Source organism: Macrotis lagotis, chromosome X (assembly GCF_037893015.1).
Source record: "Macrotis lagotis isolate mMagLag1 chromosome X, bilby.v1.9.chrom.fasta, whole genome shotgun sequence".
Classification (NCBI taxonomy): domain Eukaryota; kingdom Metazoa; phylum Chordata; class Mammalia; order Peramelemorphia; family Peramelidae; genus Macrotis; species Macrotis lagotis.
Genome location: NC_133666.1, coordinates 537,234,895 through 537,260,606, shown reverse-complemented (window position 1 = coordinate 537,260,606; position 25,712 = coordinate 537,234,895). Strand labels below are relative to the sequence as shown.

At 33.7% G+C, this 25,712-nt stretch overlaps 1 protein-coding gene across 7 annotated transcripts in view; it reads right to left on the bottom strand.

Annotated features, from left to right (window-relative positions):
• WWP1 (WW domain containing E3 ubiquitin protein ligase 1) overlaps window positions 1-25,712 on the bottom strand; it is a 135,411-nt gene that overhangs the window by 33,673 nt on the left and 76,026 nt on the right. For all 7 annotated transcript variants that reach the window (XM_074199594.1, XM_074199591.1, XM_074199592.1 and 4 more), the window contains 3 exons: window positions 19,168-19,507; window positions 14,607-14,702; window positions 11,643-11,817 (listed from right to left, as the gene is read on the bottom strand). In XM_074199594.1, the coding sequence (XP_074055695.1) occupies window positions 11,643-11,817; window positions 14,607-14,702; window positions 19,168-19,507 (611 nt within the window). The remainder of the gene's footprint in view (window positions 1-11,642; window positions 11,818-14,606; window positions 14,703-19,167; window positions 19,508-25,712) is intronic.

The following is a 25,712-nucleotide window of genomic DNA, read 5'->3' as shown; positions in this document are numbered from 1 at the left end:
AAATTCAAAGCTCAAATGAACTCGAATACAAGAAGAATGATTATGAGTATTTTCAAAAAAAGAGAGAAGTCAACAGAATTTGTAAACTTCAGGTCAGCAAGACTGAATTTCATTTCTGGAAAAATTCTAGAGTTTATAGGTTATGCCGGGGCAGCTAGGTGGCACAGTAGATAGAGTGCTGGCCTTGTAGTCAGGAGGACCTGAGTTCAAATCAGATCTCAGACACTCAATAATTGTGTAGCTGTGTGACCTTACCTTAGTCCTACTGCCTTAAATTAAAAAAAAAAAGAAAGAAAAAGACAAGTTATGCCAGATGACTCTTTCTTTTTTTTGAGGATTATTAATCAGGCAAACCAGGGGAGAGCTAAAAAATTAGTCTAAATTTTGGCAAACACTGGGATAACATTTCCTTGTGGAAAAATATGGAATATGGACCAGGGCTGCTATAAAAAATGCTTGTGAATAGTTCATAAAATTCAACTGACCTACAAACAATTCCATTCAACTACAAATGTGGGATGAGATTTCCCAACTGATAGATATTAACATTAAATAAGAAATCAAATTATCAATAATCATGAAAAAATGCTCTAAGTAACTAATATAGAGAAACCCCAATTAAAGCAATACTGGTATTGTATCAGATTGACAAAGTTGTTTAAAAAAAAAAGAAAACAACAAATGCTCAAGGGGCTGTGGAAAAACAGGTACATTAATATCCCTTTGATGAAGTAGTTAACTGGTTCAGTCAACAATCATCAATTGTATATACTCTCTGCCTTAGTGATATCACTACCAGGTCTGTACCACAACAAGAAAAAAGTAGCAAAGAATCTGCAATGTATGAAACACATTAATAGCAGCTATTATTTTTCATGGTGGCAAAGTATAGCTGAACAAATTATGACATTTGAAGAACATGAAAGAATGCACTACTGTGTATTAAGAAATTAAGAAAGGGGCTGGTTCAGAGAAACATGGGAAAACTTATATGCATTGTGGCAGTCAAATGATCAGAAAGAGAAAGGGTATCAAGCATTATGCTAAGTGCTTTACAGATATGATTCCATTTGATTAACAATTACAATATTGAAGAGACAGACAACTTTGAAAATCTTAGGAAGAAACAATGATCAGTACAATGCTCAACCCCTGTTTCAGAAGACTGAGTCAGCTTAAAGAATTTCAGATACAGAACAGATGGAAACCAAAAAATTGAGATTACTTTTTCTACTCAAACATTTCTTTTATTTACATGAAAATTATTCAGAAAAATTCAAAAGTCAGGGTATTAGTACTAAATCTTTTAGAGGATACTTTTATGACTCAGAATAATTTAAAGATCTTTTCTAAAAATAACTATTGTGGAATCAAAAGGCTAAGCATTCTCAAAACATAAGAACCATATACCAAATAATAGATATATACTAAATATAAATAGATAGCTATACTAGATAATAGATATACAGCTCCTAAAGCTTCCTGTTTAAACTAGGAAAAAATTGAAGAAATCTAGAGGAAACCAAATAACTAAGATGGGGGGGGATTGCGGGATTGCAAGGCAATGGGGTTACGTGACTTGCCCAATGTCACACAGTTAGGTAATTATTAATTTTAAATAAAATAACAAATCTGAAAAGTATTACAAGTTAAATATTAAATATTTAAAAAGAATCTAAGCAGAATGTCCTAGAAGACATCAGGACACAACTGATTTATAAATTTTTTTTTGTATGTCTTTCAAGGTTTTCACAAATGTGCTAACTTCTAAGATGTAACATAAAATTCATTTTAAGTTCAGTTGTTTGAAGAAAGATATAAAATTCTACTGACTATCAAAATGAGCAATATGTGTTGAGTTCCACTTGTGTAAGCAGAACCAGAAAATGCACTTACAAATTATGCTTTTATCAGTTCTATTAAAATTTTTAGGCAAAAATGGTACTGGAAGTGTAAAATATAGGAGAATTTATCTTTATGCATGATTAATACATTTTCAATATCTGCTACTTTTATTAATCAATTTGTCAAAAAAGGCAGTCACAACAGCTAAATTTTTTTAAAAAATGGAGTTATATCCAAATAATTTACAAGAAGTGATTCTAAAGAATTTTTTTTAACTTTTTAACCTAAAGAACATAATTGCAATGAAATATAACTGGAGACATCTGTCATATTAGCAGTGAACTGAGTTTCCTGGAAGAAATAATTTTCTCAGGGTAAAGCTAACCCCTTAAGCTTTATGAATGAAACTTTAAGAAGTTAAACTTTTGATGAAAATTTTTGAAATGTGTATTAGTTTTTTTTGCTATTTTAAACATATAATATGGAATGCAATTCCAACTTTTTCTTGATGAGCCAATCTCATGATTATTAATATTAATTACCACATTGTGCTATAATTCAATGACATGCATGAAATTTTAAGATGGGTAGGACTATCTGCTCCCACACTAAATGGTCCCAAATTCCTAGGCTTTCCTGATTATTTCCTCTATCTTCACACTTTGCTGTCACCTGATAATTTGTTACTGTAGTCTGCTACTACCACCAGTCCCTTCCCCAAGCTTCCTATTGTAACTAGAAAAAAACTGAAAAAAATCTAGAGGAAGACAGATAACTGAGATTTTTTTTTCAGGGCGAGGGAAGGGTGTTGCAAGGCAATAGGGTTAAGTGACTTGCCCAAGGTTGCACAGTAAGATAATTATTTAAATGTCTAAGGTCAGATTTGAATTCAGGTCCTCCTGACACCAGGGCTGGTGCTCTACCCACTGTGATACCTAATTGTCCCAATAACAGAGATTACTAAATGAGTAATCTTAGTTATATTCATAATACTTATGTCAACAGGCTTTTTTTTTTTAGATTTTTGCAAGGCAATGGGGTTAAGTGGCTTGCCAAAGGCCACACAGCTAGGTAATTATTAAGTGTCTGAGACCGGATTTGAACCCAGGTACTCCTGACTCCAAGGCCGGTGATTTATCCACTGTGCCACCTAGCCGCCCCTTAACAGGCTTTTAAGGTGCATAAAATTTTTTAGTGATTGAGCTCTTTTAAAACAAGTTTGTTTTTAAGCTACAATATACCAAATAAGTTATCAAATGAGCCACTAGCTATCCCTAAATGAGCAAATAAGATATGTAGAAGAACAGCATTCATTTTTGTGAGATGTGTATTTATTTTAGACGAGATTTCTTTAAACTATATTAGAGTTTAAATTAATTTTTTTTGTTTTTGGCAAGGCAATAGGGTTAAGTGACTTGCCCAAGGTCATACAGCTAGGCAATTAAGTGTCTGAGGCCGGATTTGAACTCAGGTCCTCCTGACTCTAGGGCCAGTGCTCTATCCACTGTGCCACCAAGCCATCCCTTGAGTTCAAATTATTTTTCTAAAAATTCCACAAACATATAGATATGTTTACACACAGATAAAGATCTAACATATTATATTGCTTTTCCTCTTTTTTTTCTTATTCTGTATATAGCTTGCTTTGTACATCTTTGTTAGTATGTGATTTCCTCCATTGGAAAGCTCCTCAAGAGCAAGGACTGTCTTTTGTCCTTTTTTGTATCCCAGACCTGAGGACAGTATCTGGCACATAGTAGGCTCATAATAAATGTTTACTAAATTGAATTGCACATGTGTGTATATGTTTAGTGTAAACCAGTGTAAATCATTGATCTTCATGAAAAGCCTATTAAGTTTTAAACTTGAATTGCCATGGAAAGCATTTTTCTAAATGTCTAGGTTGACAAATCTTGTTTTTTTTTAAGTCCATTTTATAGAAATACTCACTAAGAATTTACTACTTATTTATGGCAAAATTGGAGAGGGAGGGCAACACAAAACACCTTTTGTTCTCTAATTTAAAAAAACACAACCAAAGAAAATTTGTCATGTTGCAATCATAATTGTCTGGGGAGTTTAAGATGTATCCCCCCCTACAAAAAATGTAATTAAAATCTTCCTTCTATTATAAGAAGAACATTTATAAAGTCAAGGTTTGCAAAGTGCTTTATAAATATTAATCTAATTTGATCTTCACAACAACCCTGAAATTAAGGTAGGTATTATTTTTAACTTCTTTGAATAGATGAGGAAACTGAAGCAAGAGGTTGTAACTTGACCAGAGTTACATAGCTAATGACATAGTTCCTGACTCTAGGTTCAGCATTCTATTGATTATTCTACCCTGCTATCTCAATATATTAATTTGGAGATAATCGTGGTTCTGTCTTAGAAAACCTGTAGAGGGGCGGCTAGGTGGCGCAGTGGATAAAGCATGGGCCCTGGAGTCAGGAGTACCTGGGTTCAAATCCGGTCTCAGACACTTAATAATTACCTAGCTGTGTGGCCTTTGGCAAGCCACTTAACCCCATTTGCCCTGCAAAAACCTAAAAAAACAAACAAAAAAACCCAACCTGAAGAAAGAGTTAAATGGATTTATCTCATATGAAGGACAACTAAGGTTTCCACATGTTTCTGAGAAGGTCTGGTGAGGCAGCAACTATCGTTGTGCTCTGAACTTTCCCTCATATTTCTTGGAGGCCTTTACACAAGACAATTCAATGAAAGATCAGCCACCACGACAAAACAGAGAGAAATTAAAGGAATTATAAAAGCAGTGCTTTTGCTAATGTTGATCAAGTATACATAGGATTATATTGTTGGTGCCACAATACGATATTCAACTAAGCTTTAAGAACATCATGAAGTTTGAAAGGAAAAATACAAAAAACTCTTTTCCATGATAATTCCTATCAATTTTTCCTTCAATTCACTATTTCTCAAAGCCAACTGAAAAAATTGGAAGTAAACTTAGTCTATTTATTATCTATGTTTAAACCTTTCTATTCTTCTGAGAGGTACAGAATCACATATATGGAGCCAGGAAAGCACCTTAGAGACCATTTAATCTAACCATGTCATTCTGTGGATCAGGAAACTGAGATCCAAAGATTGACACAATTTATAAAGCAAGTGTTTGAACCCAAGGTCTTTGTTTTTAAACTGTCTTTTTCCTAGTCTATCATAATGTCTTCCCAACTTCAAGATTCTGAAGTTTATATGAATTTCAAAATTGGAAGGAAATCGTTTAATGGTATTTGACAGTCCCATCTGTTCAAATTCGTAAGTTACTGGGAAAACAGGTTAAAATATAAGACTGTTCAAAAGTATATTTTTCCAGGTATAGAAAATATATATATTTTTCCCAGTTATATAGCTATTATGGAGACAACCACTAAGGAAATGGAATTTAGTTAAAGAATAGAAATCTGAATATGAATATTTAATAATCATAAGATGTACTTTATTACACCTGAATAATTTATATTTTAATTATTCTGAATTTAAAAATAAATGAACTTTTGAAATTGTAATAAAACTTATAAGAAAAGCAAATATGAGTCAAAATATTCCCAAATCAAAAGACTAACAGCAACAGATAATGATTGGCCTTAGCTAAGTGAGAAAAACCATCATCACCAGGGCATCATCTTGAGTTAAATAATATTTATTACAGTTTACAAAGATCAAATACCAATGTATGACAGGGTTGTGATTTTTAACCAAAGGAGTAACCATACCAAAGCAATATCTAATCCTTTAAAGAATTGCAGTAACTTAAGTACAAGAAGAAAAAACTAACTTAATTAGTAAGAATATAGAAATGTCTGTAAAAAATATAAAAGGAGGGGCAGCTAGGTGGCACAGTGGATAGAGCACCAGTCCTGGAATCAGGAGTACCTGAGTTCAAATGTGGCCTCAGACACTTAATAACTACCTAGCTGTGTGGGTAAGCCACTTAATCCCATAGCCTTGCCAAAAAAAAAAAAAAAATCTTAAAAAAAATATAAAGAAGGAAATATTTCAATTGTAAAAGTCTGACTTATGAAAATTTACCAATCTTCTCCCCCTTTTCCCTGTACTAAATTTATATTTTCTTTGGAAATAATTCTCTATACATTTGCTATTTAATATTCTTAGTTGGTTCTGGTTAATATCTACTTCTCTTTCATGCAAAGATTTATTAATTCATACACACACACACACATAGATACTTTGGCCACATGGAACTATAAATTTAGGATTGATTTAATTTTGTTCAAATAAAACAAATATTAAGTACCTCCAATATGTGGAAGGTTCCATATAAAACTAGCAAGTAATGAAAATGAAAATCCAATCAAATTTTCACTTTTCTACAGTATAATATTATCATCTAGGAGTAGGTAAAGTATAGTCAGAGATAGTTATAGTTTTATATATTGCTAGAATTCCAATTTGTGTGTATATATATATATATATTTTATATATATTTCTATATATTTTATAGAACTCCAATTAAAGCAATTCAGATATTCCATAGCCTAAATATTTATCTTTCAAATACAAGTATTCTAAAAATATTAATTCAGATTCTGTGATAATGCAATAATAAAGTCTGAAGTTTAATTATTATTTAATATAAAAATGTTTAGGAAGTACTCTAAATAAAGTTTCAGAAGGCATATTTAGGACAAAGAAGAAAAGCAAGCTATTTTACAGACACAGACTATTAATGAATGGATGCTGATTACTTCTGAGTTACTTAGTCATTCAATAAGGTCAAGCAGACTTTCATTTGGAAAGCAAATTATCTATTTAGTATATGTCTTTAACTCAAATTAAGAATGATCTTAGAAACCATTAACAATCAAAGGCATATTTAGGACAAAGAAGAAAAGCAAGCTATTTTACAGGCACAGACTATTAATGAATGGATGCTAATTACTTCTGAGTTATTTAGTCATTCAATAAGGTCAAGCAGACTTTCATTTGGAAAGCAAATTATCTATTTAGTATATGTCTTTAACTCAAGTTAAGAATGATCTTAGAAACCATTAACAAACTTCCTCATTTCCAGATGAGAATACTGAGGTTTAGAGATTAATTTATATATTTTTTAAAAATATTATATAATCCAGACTTTTTATTCATTCTTTCTAGCCTTTACAAAGTGGTACTATAACTACAATAAAAGCTATGTATATGTATGTGTATATATGAATGAATCTGTAACATTGGTCTGATTCATACATGTGATATAGGGGAAAGAATGATGGACTTGAAGTCAGGAAACTTGGTTTGATCACTGTCTGGGGAGACAGCGATTGGTTATGTGATCATATTCAAGATGCTAAGCCATTCAGAGTCTCATTTTATTCATCTGAAAAAATGGGAAATAGTTATACTTCAAAATACATACCTCGCAGGATTATCGTGAATAAAGAATTTGGCAGAAGGGATTTTAATGCTATTAATAATCATAGCTAGAAAGAATAAAAATGTTGCACGTACACTACAAATCTGTTTCAATTCAAATCACCAGCCAGGTAAGGAATGGGGACTATAAGAATATACAGGCCCCTTTCTCCCCTTACGTAGAAAGGGAAGAAAATCCATTAGAGTAAAAAAATTGTTCCATCCAATTACTGATCATCTTTTGTTGCCTATGGATGCCCTCTTCCCCATACCTTTGAGGTTCTCAATGAAAACTTTGCTTTCTATTTTCACCAGTCTGCACTCCTGGATTTCATGCCCCAGGTTGGGGTACCCTCCGGCCCCCCCATTTTGCCCCACAAGCTCTCTGTCCCCAATTTTAAGCTTCTTTTGATATATTGTCATTCAATTAAAAGGAACTCAGATTGTAAACTCCCTACATGGGGGACTATTTTGCCATTCTTTGAATCCCCAGTATTTATCACAATACCTGGCACAAGGTAGACTTTTTTTTTTAAGGTTTTTGCAAGGCAAAGGGGGTTAAGTGGCTTGCCCAAGGCCACACAGCTAGGTCATTATTAAGTGTCTGAGACCGGATTTGAACCCAGGTACTCCTGACTCCAGGGCCGGTGTTTTATCCACTGTGCCACCTAGCCGCCCCTACAAGGTAGACTCTTAATAAATGTTTACTGACTTATAGTACCTGATCAAGACATATCTTATCTAGATGACAGGAAGAAATCAAAAATGTTCCAATTCAAACTGGGATCTGAATATATTCTTGTTTTCTCATTATTTTTATAGGTATTGGGGGTCATGTTTCCCTGATACTTGGAATGTACTCTCTCCTCAAATTTGCCTTTGAAAAGAATCTTTAGTTTCCTTCAACATTCAGTTCAAACAGTCTTCTAAATGAGACCAGCTCTCATGTCCCCCAGATGCTAGGACTTTTCCACCTCAAATACTTATATGCTAATTACATTCAATTACAAATATATGGCCTGGCCGAGAAGATAAACATGGTAGTTGTGGATTAAAATACCACCTCAGACATTTACTGTGTGATTCTGGAAAATTCACTTAACCTCTTCTGGAATCAAATTGCTTATCTTTAAATGGAGATAACAATATCATCAATCTCACAGTGCTGCTATGAAGATCAGATGAAAGAATAAATATATTGCAAATCTTAAAGTGAAAAATACTAACTTATTCCATACATCTGCATATGTACATGTTAGATTGCATATGTATATGTGTACTAAGTAGAATGCAAAATAATTAATATTGTTTTAAAGAGATAACTCTAAATAGATATTATTTACTTTCCAAATAAAAGTTTGCTTGGCCTTACTTTTGTCTTTAAATTCCCAGGGGATAGTGCACTATCTGTGGTGCTCAATAAATTGATTAACTAGTAAAAGAATCTTTATTGGACTTTCATGTATTAAGAGATGTAGATGAATGTAGGGGAAATTTTAGTTTAATCTGAGACAAAGAATAGATCAGATTTAGTGCTAGAAATCATTTGAGAAGAGAACCCTCCCTTACTTTAAAAGTGTGAGATTAGGTTCAAAGATGTTACCAGAACTCAAATTCTAAGCTATATTACCTTAAGTCTAATCATTTTACAACTGTACTTTATAATAAAGTCAGCCTTATGTAATAAAAGTAATTTTGGTGACACTCAGATCTAGTGACAAGAAGCTTTTCCCAACCTTCCTTTTAATATTAGGACTTCTCTGATACCTTTCAGCTTGTTTGTACCTGATTGTTTATATAGTGGCTTCCCCGCTAGACTGTGAGCTCCTCTAGAGCAGGATCTGAGATTTCTGACCTTCTTTGTAATGTCAACACACATAACAGAGTCTGAATAAATGCTTGCTGACTAAATGACTTTCCTCTTAAAAAAAGAGATAGTACATTGCACTTTTTTCTCTTCCACCAAGCTCCCTATCTAGAGCTTGAGACCCTAGTTTATATACTATTAAGTGAGTACAAGTCTCAAGAATAGAACCTGCCCTCATAGCAAACCAAGTATTTCCAGAGACTGAATGTGAGACTCCAAGTGATGAGCAAGAGAAGGAAATAGCAAATTACTCCAACATATTTGCCAAGAAAGCCCCAAATAGGGTTTGAACATGAGTTAACCCCCCCAAAAAAATACATTCATTCCCCTGTGAGTTTTAAAGCCAGTTGCTATGACACAGGTCATCAGATCTTTTCTGCTATAGAAATAGAGACCCAACTGTCTAGAATTTTCAAAATAGCTTCTTTCCTTCTCTGTAAAGTCTTACCTCATCTTTTAAGTTGATCTAGTAATCAATGCTTTCCCTAACCTAGATCCTGCAGTTTTTCTATTCACTTTCTGTACCCTGGCTCTCTTGTTCTTTTAATTTCCTGGGGTTTGGTTCCTGGAAGACATAGAATCACAACTCTGAAAAAGATCTTAAAATTAGCTAGTTAATTCCCTTCCTTCTACAGATCAATAAACCAAACAAATATACAAAAGCCAAAAGAAACAATATCTAATAGGTATCCTTGAGGGAATGATATTAGCTTTTCGGGGGACCAAGAAGTGCTCTTTAGGCTGTGAAGAAGGAAATAAAGAATTCTAAAAAGTGGAGCTAAAGAGTTGAGGGCATTCCAAGCAGGGAGGGAAAAGTGAGTGCAAAGTCATGTAGACAAAATGATATGCATGATAAATGATATGGAAGAACACTAGATGAGAGAGTTCATACAAAGAAGTAATGTACAACAAAAGCTGGAAAGGCAGATGGGTTCAGGTTGGGAAGAACTTTAAATACCAAACAAAGGAGTTTATATTTAATCTTCAAGGTACTAAAGTTTGCTAGCTAAGAGGACTGACCATGGTTAAAACTCTACTGTAGGAAAATCACTTTGGTAGCTAGGTAGTGGGGGAACTAGGAGGAGAGACTTGAAGCAGAGGGAGCAATTAGGAGACTACTGCAATAGTTCAAGCAAGACATAAAGAACTGAATTCAGCAGGTGGCTATGGAAGTGAAGTGAAAAAAGTCTGATCAAAGACTTCATTGAAAAGAGTTTTGCCCAAATTACACAAAAAAATCAAGGGATAAGATGGGGTTAAATGGCATTTACCCCAGGCATTCTTTTATCAAAACATCTGACTTTTCTATAGAGCTTTTAAAAGTTCTATAAATTATTTTATATTTCTCAAATGAGCTTCACAAAAAGTCACGAAATGTAGATACATTAGGAATTATTAATGCTTCCTTTATAGCTGAAAAAGCTAGACTTTGGAAACTTAATAATAGTTGATGAGTAAGCATCAGAGGTAGAATTCAAACTCAAGTCTTCCTAATTCTACCTCTAGTATTCTATCCATTCCACCATACTGATCATAAACCATGTTATCTGTAACAACCTGAGTACTCTTAGTCCCAGGTCTAACCGAGACCTATGCCTAGAAAAAGTCTTCCAACTCCTGTCCAGCTATGTACAATCAGACAATGATGTTATCTGTTAGTACCAAAGTACTAAGTATCAAAGTAGCTAAGATGTCAACATGAATGGAAGGGAAAATTTTTTTTAATAGTAAATAAAGTCAAAGGTAGAAGAACCTGATGTCGCTTCATAAAGAAAATACATTTTAGGGTTGCTTATTAATTTAGCTACATAAGATTTAATTCTTTATTTTATATATATATGTTTATTTGATAATTTGTGATTGGTGTTTATAAGCTTCGAATGAAAGCTTCTTTAAAATGCATTAGATTAACACATCTATTGCAAACAGTATTGCAATATTACAAGTCATTTCCTGTAGGACCATTTTGCTTCACTACATGCTCATATAATATAGTCATCTATATTTACACATCAATAAGGAGAAAATCTTAATCCTCACACTATTGTTTTGAGTTTCAAGCAAGTCAGCAATAATTTTATAAATGGCATCTAGTGAACCTAGTGTTAATATACCAGTGACAATGCATTACCATTATGGGGGGGGGGGATAAGCCTAACTATAAAGAAACAAAGTCATTTTTGTAAAGGGCAGATATAAGATAAAAGAAGAGTCTTTTACACAAAGAAATATTCTAGCAGTGAACAGAAATTCTTCAAACAAATAAATAATAAAAACCACCCATATTTCTAAAGAAGCAATCTATGTGAGTATATGTGCATACACACACACACACACACACACACACACACACACACACACACACACACACCCGCTCTTAGCAGAATTCACCTAAAACAACAATGATTATTCAATTAGTAACTGTTCAGTAAAAATAGCAAAAATTGTGCAGGCTTACAGAGACAATGCATTAAACTGAAGAAACAAAAAACACACCTGGGGAAATGCTATTTTATAATATACTAATTACCGAATAGAGGTATCGTTGGTTAAATTGTTGCATAGCTCCTTGAAGTTGGTTACGCTGAGACTTCCATTGTTCAAAGTTTCTGACTGATTCCATAGTGGGTCGCTGCCAGGTTGTTGTTCTGGTGTTATGGTCCACGTAATAAACTCTTCCACGATCATCAACTCTTCTTTCCCAACTTGTCCCCGAAACAAAACAAAAAAGTCTCAAACCCCCATAATACGAGAAACAAAATACTTTTATTCTTAAAACTTTTGTGGCTTATATTGAATGTGGCATTTAATTTCTAAAGTCTTAATGAATTAAAGAAATACAAAATTTCCAAAATTATACATCCACATAAAAATAGAAGATTAACTTAGTATTTTATAGTAGCTCTTAAGTATATATCAAGAATTTCCTGAGATCACAAAAATCCTCATGCCACTTTTATTTAATCACGATTTTTACATATTAAAGAAGAAAACAAGAATATCCTGAGTTAACTATTGTGCTATATATACAGAAGTCTACCTTACTTAATGAGATATATTTTTTACGAAGTCAACTATCAATACTAGGCTTTGTAATTTCACAAATTTGAAAAGCCATAGCCATGAAGAAAATGTTTCTAGGCCAAGAAAGGAAAGGAGAGGTATATGGTAATTTTGTTCAATAATTTTTTGAGTATATTTACTCTAGGCAGGTACAGGGGACATAAAACAAACAAAAAAAATGACAGAATAAAGGTGTCTATATTGAAAAAAACCTGGTTTAAAAGATTTCAGCAACAAATCAAAATTTAGAATAATCTATCTTATGCAGTAGAATCAACAAGATATTGATAATTTATTCTCTCATTCTTTCCTCCTCCAATTGGAGAGAATGAAATTCTTGCTAAATATATAAATACATTAAAAAATGCTCTAAAAAAGTGCCAAATTCCCAGCATATAAATCTTACTGGTGAAGCAAAGCAGATTAAAAATTGAAAAATGTTTAACAAAATAAATAAAAATACTATGCAACATTTTTAATGTTAATTTGTGGCTTTCTAAGTCACAGGTGAGGCAGGAAGACATTCATATTTGTGTTTGACTCACCAGTGGTGAAGAAAAAATTCATGGATTACAGATAGCAGATTCCCAAAAAGAAAGTAAGGCAACCTTTTGAGACCAAAATAATATTGGGGAATTTCTATGCTCTCATTTCAAATTTTTCTGACTGTCATCTCTGTGTGCCTTTAGACATTTTACTTCTCTTGGACTAAATTTCTTTATCTGTAAAATTGGGGAGTTGGACAAGATGAAAGAAACTGAAGTGCCTTCCAACTCTAAACTTACGTGTCTATGACCATTTTTGTCAAGATGCTAGGCTCCCATAGGGCCTGCTCTTCTGTTTAAAGACTTACTGTAACATCAATTATCTAACATAAGGGACATGGTAATATTCACTAAAAAGGTTAATTCTAGTTTATTTGGAAATTTGGTCAGTTTTGTTTAGATAAGAAGAGTACTCAAGAAAGAAAAGATATGAAGGAAAATGCTACTTGAAAGGTCAGGGGAAAAAAACAGTTCTTTCATTAATATTGAAAACAACAATAAGTCATAGATAACTTCCTTAGAGTATGAACAATATGTGGTCTAGTAATCAGCATGGGCAAAAGCATTTTTTCTACAGGCAACCTGCCAGTATAAATTAATTGTTCTTTTAAAATATTTGAGTGCCTACAAGGAAGAAATTTACCTAGGCACTAGGAAAGATACAGAAATGAACGTACCTGATTCAAGAAGAGAAAAAAAGCAAACAATTAGACAAAATACAAAGTTCTATGGTATGATCTGCAGTCTATAATAGGATTTAGAAAGACAAAACTTTCATTGTGCCAAAGGGTTCTTAATCTTTTTATGTAATGGGACCCACCTCTGACAATTTGGTAAAACTTATGGGACCTTTCTCAGTTTAGTTTTTTGGGGGCAAGACAATGGGGTTAAATGACTTTGCCAAGGTCACACAGCTTGGAAATTATTAAGTGTCGGAAGCTGGATTTGAACTCAGGTCCTCCTGACTCCAAGGTCAATAGTCTATCCACTATGCTACCTAGCTGCCCCACTTTCAGTTTATTTTCAAATGCAAGGAAATCAATTACTGAAATATAGTTAGCAAAATTTAGAGATGGAAGGGCCTTTAGTCCAAATTTTACAGATGAGGAAATTGTCGATCTGAGAAGTCTAAGTAATCTAACTCAACTTCACAGAGGAATGAAGTGACAAGTTTAAGATTTGAACCTAAGACTGTTAATTCTAAATCCAATGCACTTTCATGACAGAAGTAGCATCTGAGTTAAGTACTGAAAAGAATTCTGTGTTAAGTCACAGCAAGAAAACTATGGCAAAAAAGCACAAGGTTAAGTTTGAATATGAATTGAAAAGTTTGGTAGTAAAGGTACAGTGAATTTAGAGCAGGAGTTAAGTTGGTAAAGTGTAGGTCAGATAGTGGAGAGTTTTGAAAATCAAGTCAAGGACTAGGAACTCATTCTGTAGATAAGGAGCATGACAATTGTTCTGTCAGTTAACTTATGATTACAATAACAAAATTTTACCTTTATCTGACTAAATTAATCATTGATCTATCTCAGCTTTATACTTGTAAATGTGAACTGTAAAATCATGTGGTTTATTTGACTCTCTACAAAAATATATTTAAATCCAGGTAATCTTAGAGGGCTAATAATATTAAATAATCAGGATAGTACTCCTCTAAAGTGTTCAAAAATGCTGTTTAAAAAAAATTTTCTAATGGACAATCTCAGAAAAACCTCAGAAAGAATTTAGTTTGCCTCAAAACCTAAATAAATTCACCTTTTATTTATTAATTAATGATGCTTTATAGGCATAGTAAAAGGTAATTTTTTTTGATTACATGTGAATATTTATGTGACTAAACACCATTAAAACCCCATTAAAAATATGTAAAGCATCTAAATTACCCTGGTGGTAAAGGCTGCGGTCTCTCCCACGTTGTAGTTCTTGTGTTATGGTCAACATAATAGGTCCTATCATGAGGATCTTTTCTCTGTTCCCACCTTCAAGTAAGAAAAAAAAAGCTAAGACATTATGAAAACATCACCTATATAATATAATTGACACAAAAAATATTTACCAAAAAGAATTAATGATTCAAAGAAATCGATTCACCCCAGTTATGGCTCGTTCTTAAATATTTCTTTTTCATTAATAATTACTGCTTTAGATAAAAGGAATAGGAAACTCATCATCATCATCATCATCATCATCATCATCATCATCCTATCATCTTTCTTTATAAAGAGTGTATACATAATTTCATTGGTGAAGTGTTACTGCATGGTGAAATTAAAAATCTTGGCCAATGGCACTCCAGAGCCAGTACTTAAACTGAGAATAGAAGCTTAAGCAAAACTGAACATTAAGAGAATTCAAAGTACTATGGGAATGATGAAATTTGATTAAATACTTCTAACCTCTGTGTCAAATCTAGTATTTGGCATAATTTCAAGTACTAAATACCAAAAAGATTTTTCTGTCATTAAAGCCTGAAGCTGAAAAATCTGACACTGATTCAAATGTCTTTAGCAGCAACAACTTAAAATGTCACAAGATGGGGCTGCTGCTCCACAAAAATTCATTCCTCTGAGTGTGCCTGTCATTATCACTCTTTATCAGCCTGTTATGTTCTCTCCACCTTCCTTTGAGTGCCAAAATTTGGGAGAACTATGTACCATTCCCTTTACATTTTAATCACAGTCTCAACTATCAACTATCAGAGTCAGAAATCATATCCATGATATGGGCTATCAGAAACAGAACTTGAATCTGGCTCTTTGAACTATAAGTTTAGTGTCTTTTAAATTTTTATTTTCTACTTTATTATAATTACATCACTATTTCATGTTGGTATCAATTAATAACTAAAGATTTGTTAAATGCACACAAAAAAGAGGTTTAAAAATGCAGCCTCAGAGCCTTAGTGCTTAAGGAGATGAAAATCAAAGGGAGGCAGAATATACAAACAAATATATACCAAGTAAGTGAATTACATTAAGTTGGGAAAGGTTTCCAATAAAGATTTTAGATGGGAGTAAAGTGAAAGAAATCTGGAAATGTAAGAGAGAGCTAGGCTATGATGGGCTTTGAATGTCAGAGTATTTTATATTTGTTCCTGGAGTCAATATGGAACCCCAGAGATTGGGGGGAGGGGGGGAAGAAATAAAGGGATACTGATATGACTGGACTTGCACTTTAAGAAAAATCATTTCCCATTACATAAACCATTCTCTAAACATTTGGATTTTTTTAAGTTGGAAAAGAAAAAGAGGTCCAAAGGAGAAAGATTAAGAATGGCTTAGTAAGAGGGCAGCTAGGTGGCTCAGTGGATAGAGCATGGGCCCTGGAGTCAGGAGGACCTGAGTTCAAATCCGGCCACAGACAATAATTACCTAGTTGTGTGGTCTTGGGCAAGTCACTTAACCCGATTGCCTTAAAAAAAAATGGCTTAGTAGGAGATAAGCAGAGGGAAACTGAATAATCAGATTCTCTCTATATTGGGAATAATAGAAAATGAAAGGAAAATTAATTCCTTGAAGTTGTTTTCATAGTATTTTGAAAGCTCTTCTTTAATAATAAAAATGAATGGAAAAAGTTTAAAAGTGGTTTCATTTCACAGCCATTTTTCCAATATGTATATGCATACCATGTCAAAAGGCCAGACATAAAAAGTTACATTTCCTATTCTAACAAAAACAGCAAAATACCTAAAATTTTATCTAGTCATAATATCAGAGTTTTGATATTTTCAACAGGTTGTGATTTGTGTCAATGATTGTTATTCATGTCCAACTTTTTGTGACCCCATTTTTGGGTTTTCTTGACCAAAAACAAAACAAAACAAAATAAGGCAAACAGGGTTAAATGACTTACCCAGAGTCACATAGCTTGCTAGTATCTGAGACCTGACAGTTGAACAGAGATCTAACTGACTCCAGCTTCCTGCATTTTAGCCACTGAGTCACTTAGTTACCACTGGTTTAAATTTTTATTAATATTCTATATTCAATTTGCTTTTTTTCGTTAAATATTTTGTTTTTTCAAACACAAGTGACTCATTATAGTTGAGCAATGCCCAACTTCCTTTTCTAATGTTCTCTTGAAAATTAAGCCCTTTATTCTTCTATCTAGTTATATAGCTTTCTCCTAAATTCTTTACTTTTTTTTTGGTTTTTGCAAGGCAATAGGGTTAAGTGGCTTGCCCAAGGCCACAAAGCTACGTAATTATTAAGTGTCTGAGACTGGATCTGAACCCAGGTACTCCTGACTCCAGGGCTGGTGCTTTATCTACTGTACCACCTAGCTACCCCACTGGAACATATTTTTAAAAAATTCTAATTATTTTTAACCCTTTTTTATTTATGATAAGGATCTCATCCTTATCATATAAATTATGCCAGATGGAGTCAATATCTATGCTTTATTCAAAATGAGTTTGTGAGACAATATCACAGACATTCTGTCTCATTACTAATTGAGATAAACATTATTGTAAGGGGAAACTATTTTCATAGAGATATACTCTTAGGTTGCCATGAAAAAGGGGAGAAAAGGAAGCAAGGAGAAGGTGGGGTAAATATTTGATCTCTGAAAACCTGAGGTAATTGGAAGAAAGGGAAAATAATAAATAAGGATGAACTAGTTATGATAGGATAAGATTAGAATAGTTTCAGCTGAGGTAATAAGACTCTAAGATGGATTTTGTGAACAGCATATTAATGCTATTACTGCAAAACAACATTTATTAATGAAACATTATGCAAGGTGTTCTATTGTTCACTTGGAATGGGATGAAATTCATTTTACAAAAAAATCTTAGAAGAAAAAATCTACATACAAAGGAATTCATCCAATAATTTATAGACTTCTAATCAGTCTTTATAATCTGAAACTCATAATTAAGGTAACATACTATCTACTAGTCAGGAGGTAGAATGTCTATTACTTGGATAACAAGATGATCAATTTGGGAATATATTAAAGTGAGGGTTTCTTCTAGTTGTGGATTATACTAGAGGATCACTAAGATCCCTTCAAACTCTCAAACCCTTACATTTTGTGATATAATGAAAAAAAAAATAGTACAAAATGTCAGAGGGCCTGCATTATAATTATGAACTAACCAAAGTTGTGGTTTTAGAAAAAGCATTTCACCTCTCTTGGTCTCATCTCTAAATGAAGCAGTGAACTAGAATCCTAGAACTTTAGAGTAAGATAGGACATTGGAAAGTTTCTATACCCATCTTTATATATATATATATAAAACATGAATCTCATTTTTATTCTTGATAAGTCAATCCTAAGTCAAGCCTTCTCTTGAAAATCTCTATGTAAAAGAATTCACTAATTTCTAAAATATTCCATTCTATTTTGTAATCTCTAATTGTCTGAAACTTTTTCACTTTGTTCAACTGAAATCTGGCTCCCAATAAATTGTGTGACCTCTGTATAACTTTTAAAATTTCTCCTCAAATAAACTGATCTGTATTAGAACCTTTTATAAGAAATCAGAATCTATAATAAAATGAAGATGTAACCAAAAATCTTGAAAGCTAAAGACTTGAAAAAGCTATTAGTTTTTGAAAAAACTGCTACAATAATCATTTAATATAGCAGCTCAAAAAGACAACACTTTAATTTTTGGACAACTAATTTTTAAAGGAAGTTAATGGAAAAGAAAATTTATTTTATGGACAACTCTTGAGACACATTCTTTACCACCATCTATATAATGCAAAAGATATAATCTATTTGGTAAAATCTTCAATAATAATATATTCTAGTTTGATTTTAGACTTGAGACTATAAGTTTTATTTTGTGATGAAAACAATATGTTCCTGAAAATTATTTCCACTATATTTATGCTCTCTTGAAAATTATGCCCTTTATTGTTCTATCTAGTTATATAGCTTTCTCCTAAATTCTTTATTTTATTTTATTTTTTTTTTTTTAGTTTTTGCACGGCAATGGGGTTAAGTGGCTTGCCCAAGGCCACAAAGCTAGGTAATTATTGTCTGAGGCCGGATTTGAACTCAGGTATTCCTAAAAGAGAAAACAAATAAATTTTTCTTTTCTCAGTTGAGAATTTTGCCATGGTTCCAGCTCATTTGGAACATAAATTTTCATTATAAGGGAATGTAGATCTAGAAATTGTAAAAGAAATGACTGACAATATATTGACCTGCAGGAATATTCCTCGAGGTTTTTCATTTTCCATCTCAAGTGCATCCTTAGTAAATAATGTTTTTGTTGTGATTTAACTTCTAATATCTATTATAGTTTGAAAATTCCATCTATACAACCAAACCAACAATTATTCTTAGTTTTAAAAGTAATTCCTCAAATGAATAATAAAGTCTGGATCAAATTATTTAGAATCCATGTTTTAAACATGTAAAGTAGTATGAACACTTGGTGCTTATATCAAACATCACAAACATTACTATCAAAAATGTCCAACATACCCTGGTGGCAAAGGTTCTGTAATGGAATTTCCAGGTTGTTGCCTTATAGGTTCTTCAGGTACATTAGAAGACTGTCTTGGTTTGGTGGCTTCAATAGCAGAACTATTTTTTAAATTAGAGGCAGAGTTTACAGTATTTAAAGCTTCATGTACCATTTCTGCACTGGCTGAGGCAAAGTATGCACTATTTTCAGAGCACTCAGAAATTTCTTGAGTTATAGGATCTGTAGTAGTAGTAGTATTAGTGCAATCAGTAGATATGGGAGTTTCTTCAGATCCTATTACAGTTCGAAGAGCAGGTGAGTTATCAATTGCTCCAGATGAAGATGATTCTCCATTAACTGCAAACAAAAATTAAGAAATCTATGAATCAGCAACAATGCAAAAGTACTTTAAATCAAATACTACCTTTTACAAATACTCAATTTCTGCCATATACTGTACTAAGTAACAAGGAAAATACAATGCACATAAAACAATGATCATCTCTTCAAGGCTGTACATCTTGAGGAAAAATAATGACAAACATTTAAACAACATATATAATTGTCCAGAAATAAAGAAAGCAGAAATTTGAACTTAAAAAACTTAGAAAAGTTTGGTATCAAGTTCCAAAAATAATAACATCAGGGTTTTCCACCTGAGGGAGGACCAATTACTTTGTGACCTATGAAGCCTGTCTATATATCTATGTCTTATTGACCCCTTCACTTTTAATTCCCTCCTATGATCCAGCAAAACTGCCCTTCTTCCACAAGATGCTTCTTTTGCTGAATTTGGGTCTTTTTTTTTAGCATGTCCCCTAGTCTGTTTTCTGGAAGTCCATTAACTTCTGTTTTTAAATTATTCTCCTTCCAACATTGTTCCCTAAAGAATTCCAATTCCACTAAAAACAACAATACTGGTTTCATTTCTTCTAGCAATTCTCGAGGGTCTTTTTGGTCTGAAACTATGTTTTTTCTTCTAGGTTTCCCTTCTGTATGTTTCCTAATCCACAGCATTTCTTCATTACATTTGACTTTTTCTTAAACTTGTTCTTATTTCCAAGGTGACACAATGGATAGAGTGCTAGACCTGATTTATATCTGGTTTTAGATACTTTCAGGCTCTGGAATTCCAGGAAAGTCACTTAATCTGTTTGCCTAAGATTCCTCAAATGTAAAATGAAGATTAAAAATAACACATACCTCCCAGTGAATAAGACCAAGAAAATATTTGTAAGGGGTTTCACAAACCTTCAAGCACTATATAAATACTAGTTATTATTTATGGATTACAAATTTGTACTAGAGCAAGCCTCTATCCTCTCCAGGCAGGGAAAAAGGAAGAGAGCAAAATAGCATGGGGTGATATAAAGGCTTCATCCCACAGGAAACAAGACAGACCAGAATCCAAGCAGATACACGCTAATACTGAATCCAAGGAGTCTGGACCTGGACCATTGGAAATGAGATTAAGGACAGACAACCCTGAAAAAGGTGATAGTCTAGATTTAGTCACTGATTTCAGGTCATGAGAGCAAAGTGTAATACAAACAAAGTTCACAATCCATAAACCAAGGGTAGAGAAATTTGTAAAGAGAAGAAAAAATAAATATAGTGAAGAAATACCTGGGAATAAGAAAAACCCAAGGAGTAAACACAAAAGAAGAGAGAAAGTGGAGGAGAACAAGCTTAAATGAAAAAAAGAATGTCCTGGATAGGAGAATCTGGAAGAAATGAAATAACTACAAAAGGTGAACAGTAAGGAATGAAAGAATAGCAAAAAGAATTAATACCTTAAAACAGAAAGTGAGAAACCTTACCAAGGAATTGACTTCTAAAAATTAGGATGTCAAACAGAAAATCATTACATGAAACAACATGAAATATTAAAACAAAATCACAAGATTAAGCTATAGAAAAGACAAACTACAAAAAATGGACCTGGAAAATTAGTAGTGAGAAAACCAAGAATCACTGAACCTGAAAATCATAACCAAATTCATTTTCAAACAAATGGATACAATATTTCCAATGGTCGGAAATAGAAAACTGTCCAAACTGTTAGAACAAAGTAAAAAAAGAATATACACCAGTCACCCACTGAAGAAAAAATCCTGAAGAGCTCCCAATAATATCACAGTCAAATTTTAGAGCTTCCAAAATAAAGTAAAAATACTGGATATAGCCAAAAAGGAAGTGATTAAGTACCAAGAAGTCAGAGTTGGAATCACACACGATTTGGAAGCTGCTATTATAAAGTAGAGGAGAGCTATTGAAAATGCTATTCCTAAAAAATAAAAATAAAAAAATTAAATAAAATCAAGAATAACCTGACTAGCAAAACTGTGTATAATAATTACTACAGGAGGAAAGGAGATCTTTTTGTGAAAAGGCCAGAACAAACCAGTCACTTTGAAATGTAAGAGTAAAGAAAAACAAAGGAGCAAATTTTTGATGAGTTGGAAGAACTTAAAATTAGAATGAATTACTTACAGACTAATTGAGGGAAAAGTAAAAAAGAGTCCAAGCAGAACTTCAAAATCAGTGATTAAATCAATAAACATTTATTAATCATCTGTTTTGTGCCAGGTATTATACTAACCTCTGGTAGTATGGGGGGAGGGGGAGATAGCAAAAGTCAGTTCCTGCCCTCAAGGAACTCCCAATCTAAAGGAGAGGACAACACCCTAACAAGAACTATAAACTATACATAATAAATAGGAAATAATTTAAAAAGGGATGGTATCTGAATTAAAAAGGATGGGAAATCCTTCTAGAAGGAAGTCAGTAAAGATGTTGTTAAAGATGAGAAGGGAAAACATTCCAGGCACTGAAAAATAACCGAAAATACCCAGAGCTGTAAAATAGCCAGGGAAACAATGTCACTGGATTGACGAGTCCTGGGGTGGGATGGGAGATGGGGGGGCTAGTATAAGGTATAAGAAAACTAAAAAGGGAAGGGGGGAAAATATGAGAGAGTTTTTGAAAGTGATGAAAGTAGTAGATCTCAAAGCTGTAAACTGCCTGAGGGAGATGGAAACTAGTCCAAAAAAAAAAAAAAAAGAATGTTGATGGCAGACATCAGAAGGTACTACCAGTCAGACTTTGATTCCAACTGACCCAGGACTGGAGCAGATCCAAACTGATTTCCCCAGCTATACCAGAAGCCCAAGTCTGCCTTTCCCACCAGGTGTCATCCCATCCTCACCCAGCCTCCCCCGTCTAAGTACTTCTGGTTGTTAAGCAAAACAACTTATATAACAGCTTCTCTGAGATGTGCCTCACATGACACTCCCAAATGAAATAAATTTATCTCTGCCCTCTGGAACCCTAGTACTGTATGGTGACACAGAATTGCAATTTTCTTGCTTCCTATGAAGACTATTTTTTGTTACTTTGGTAGTCCTTATTTAAAGATGAAAAAGGATTCTGAAAGCTAAACAGAATGTTTTGATCCTGGAAGCAATAGGGAGTCACTGGAGTTTATTGAGTAAGGGAGTTACATGGTCATATTTGTCTTTCAGGAAAATCACTTTGGTGACTGAATTAAAGATAACAGGGAATGTGGAGAGACTTGTCTTGTAGAAGTCAATCAGCAACATGCAAAGATGAGGGCCAATACCAGTGTGGTAGCAGTATCAAAGGAGGGAAAGAGGCATATTCAAATGTTGTAAAGGCGAAATCTTGGCAAGAGGAAAAGGATTTTCTTAGATAAGAGATCCTCCCAAGGGAGTGATGGTTGACAGAGTAAGGAGTTAAGAATAATAGCTAGGCTATAAACCTGGGGGGTCTGGGAGGATGGTAATAGAAGGAAGTTGGTTTGTGGGGATGAGGTGTGAGGCACAAAAGGTTTGAGAGAAAGATGAGTTCAGTTTTGGACATGTTAAGTTTAAGATGTGTACTGGACATGGAAATAATTGAAAGACACTTGAAAATGTGAGAGATAAGCAGAAAAGTTAGGGCTGGATAGGTAGAAATGAGAATCATCAGCCTGTTGATGATAACTAAATCCATAGGAGCTGATGAGATCACCAAGACAAAGCCCCAGGGAATCTAGTGGGCAAGACTTGGATGAGGATCCTGCAAAGGAGTAAAGGATTGGTGAGATAAGGAGGGGAATCCAAAAACTTAGAAAGAAGAGACTATCAAGTATAAGAAAAATATAGACAGTGCCAAAGACTTCAGAGAATTCAAGAAAAATGAAGAATCAGAAAAAGTCAATGGATTTGGCAATTAGGAGATCAATGGCAACTTCGTAGATAGCAGTTCTGGCTGAAAAACATCAGAAGTCAAGACTGTAGGGAAATAAAGGGAGAGGGAGTGCAGACACCTATTCAAGATCAGTTTCAAGGAGGTTAAGTCACAAAGGGCAGAAAAAATGGGATGACTATGGGGATAGAAGGATCATGTAAGAGTTTTTTAAGGATGGGGAAATAAGTATGTTTGGAAGGAAGGCACTAGTAAACAGAGAGACTGAGAATAAATGATAGAGTGGGAAGGGATGAGTGATGGGGGAAATTGTATTCTATTTTGATGATTTTAGAAGGAAATGGAAGAAAGGTGAGTATATCAGGACAGAGAAAAGGGAACTCAAACTGTTATATAAGTGCATGGGTATTCAAACACGGGGGGGGAAGAAGGGATAAAATTGGTATTTCATGAACTTTCATCTAACATGAACAAAAGGTTGAAGATACTTAAACACTCAAAAGACTGTAATTCTAACTTTAGTAAGGAAACTGAGGGAAAAGGTGCACTCAAAGAAAGCAGGATAGCTGGGAGACTAGTGATAATTCCCTCTGTAAAAAAGTCTTTTGGAGCAGGTACAAGGAATCCTCTCTTTGGGATAAGCAGTTCCTGCTCATTCTGATATTAGTTCGAAGGATCCTGAGGGGGTAAGGAAAGTTCCAAGGCCAGTATTTCTCGTAGTTGACTGTGCTACATAAGCTGAACTGCCAACACAATTAGGTAATTCAGCTGTTAGAGACAGTTCTTGAGTTTCATGAAAGTCACTGCACATGAATGTTCAAAGAAAGTCATGAAAGCTGAGGGGCAGCTAACAGAGCAGCTAGTCAATAAAGCAAAGAGATCTCTCCTGAACAGGTTAGGGTTTCTGACTCAGTTCTTGTGGTCCCTTCTGAGATAAAAGCCTTGAGGCTAGAGGAGAGTAGACTTGGGGCAGAGGATGGGGAACTCTCACAAGAGATTAGAAAGCCCCAGATTTAGCCTATCCTGGCTCCCTAGATGAAGAAAGACTCCCTGCTCTGAAGAAACAAGCTGTAGGAAGACCTTCTGAGGTGTTTATAGAACAAGCTGAAACAGAAATCTAAGGAATCCCTGGAGCAATGGCTCCTAAGGGTGTGGTCTATTGGAGTCAGTACAGAAAAGTTCTCTAAGGCCAGGAGGTTCTCTCTTAGGACCTCTTTTACAGAGCCAATTAAATTTGTTAAAGCAGATGTATCCAACCCCTTAATGTTTCTGGCAACATCACAGACCAGCTTAACTCTTAATAGAGCTCAATTTTTTCATGTAACTAACACTGGGTAGGTCTCACAGATGGCTGAGGTTTTTGGGTTTTTTTTTCCCTAATAAAAAGTATGCATTAAAAAATTAGGATCTTTATTTTAAAACATTCTATGATTCATCATAATTGCAATAAACAACTTTATTGTGTGCATCATTAATTGTTACCTTGTCACAGGACTGAGAATAGATTTGAAGATTTTAGAAAGCACCAGCTGAATTTTAGTATATTTGCTAATACATTTTCAGTTGATATCATTACATTGCCTGAAAACTTAGAAACAGAATATATAACTGCAATAAGAGATGCAACTTTAAAAAAAATTTATTTAAGTGTCTTTATTGACTTTTTAAAATTGTACCTGCCTAAAGAAAAACATCTGGCATTTCACAAACATGTCCTGTTCATGATGTCTCTTTTGGGGAGTACATATATTTGCAAGCAACTTTTTTCCCCATGTAAAACATACAAAAATTTCAAATGAGCATCTTAATAATATTACTACAACCTTTATCACACCAGATATAGATGCACTGGTATTTAAAAAGCAGGCTCAGCAGTCACATTAAAAAAATGGTATGTTCTTTTTGTTTAAAAAGTTAATATCTGGGGGCAGCTAGGTAGCATAGTGGATAAGGCACCAGCCTTGGATTCAGGAGTACCTGGGTTTAAATCCAATCTCAGACACTTAGTAATTGCCTATCTGTGTGGTCTTGGGCAAGCCACTTAACCTCATTTGCCTTGCAAAAATAAGAAAAATAAAAAGTTAATATCTGAAACATCCCCTCGATTTCTAATTCTTTGCCACTACAATTTTTTGCCACTAAATTTTTTTAACATGTGAGACTTTTCCCATTTTTATGACTTCTTTGGGATATAGACCTATTTTGGTATTGCTAAGTAAAAGAATATGACTAGCTTTACTATTCTTGGGGCATAGCTCCAGATTGATCTACAAAATGGCTAGACCAATTCACAACTCCACCAATTGTACATTAATGTCTCAATTTAACAACTTCCTCTCCAACACTGATATTT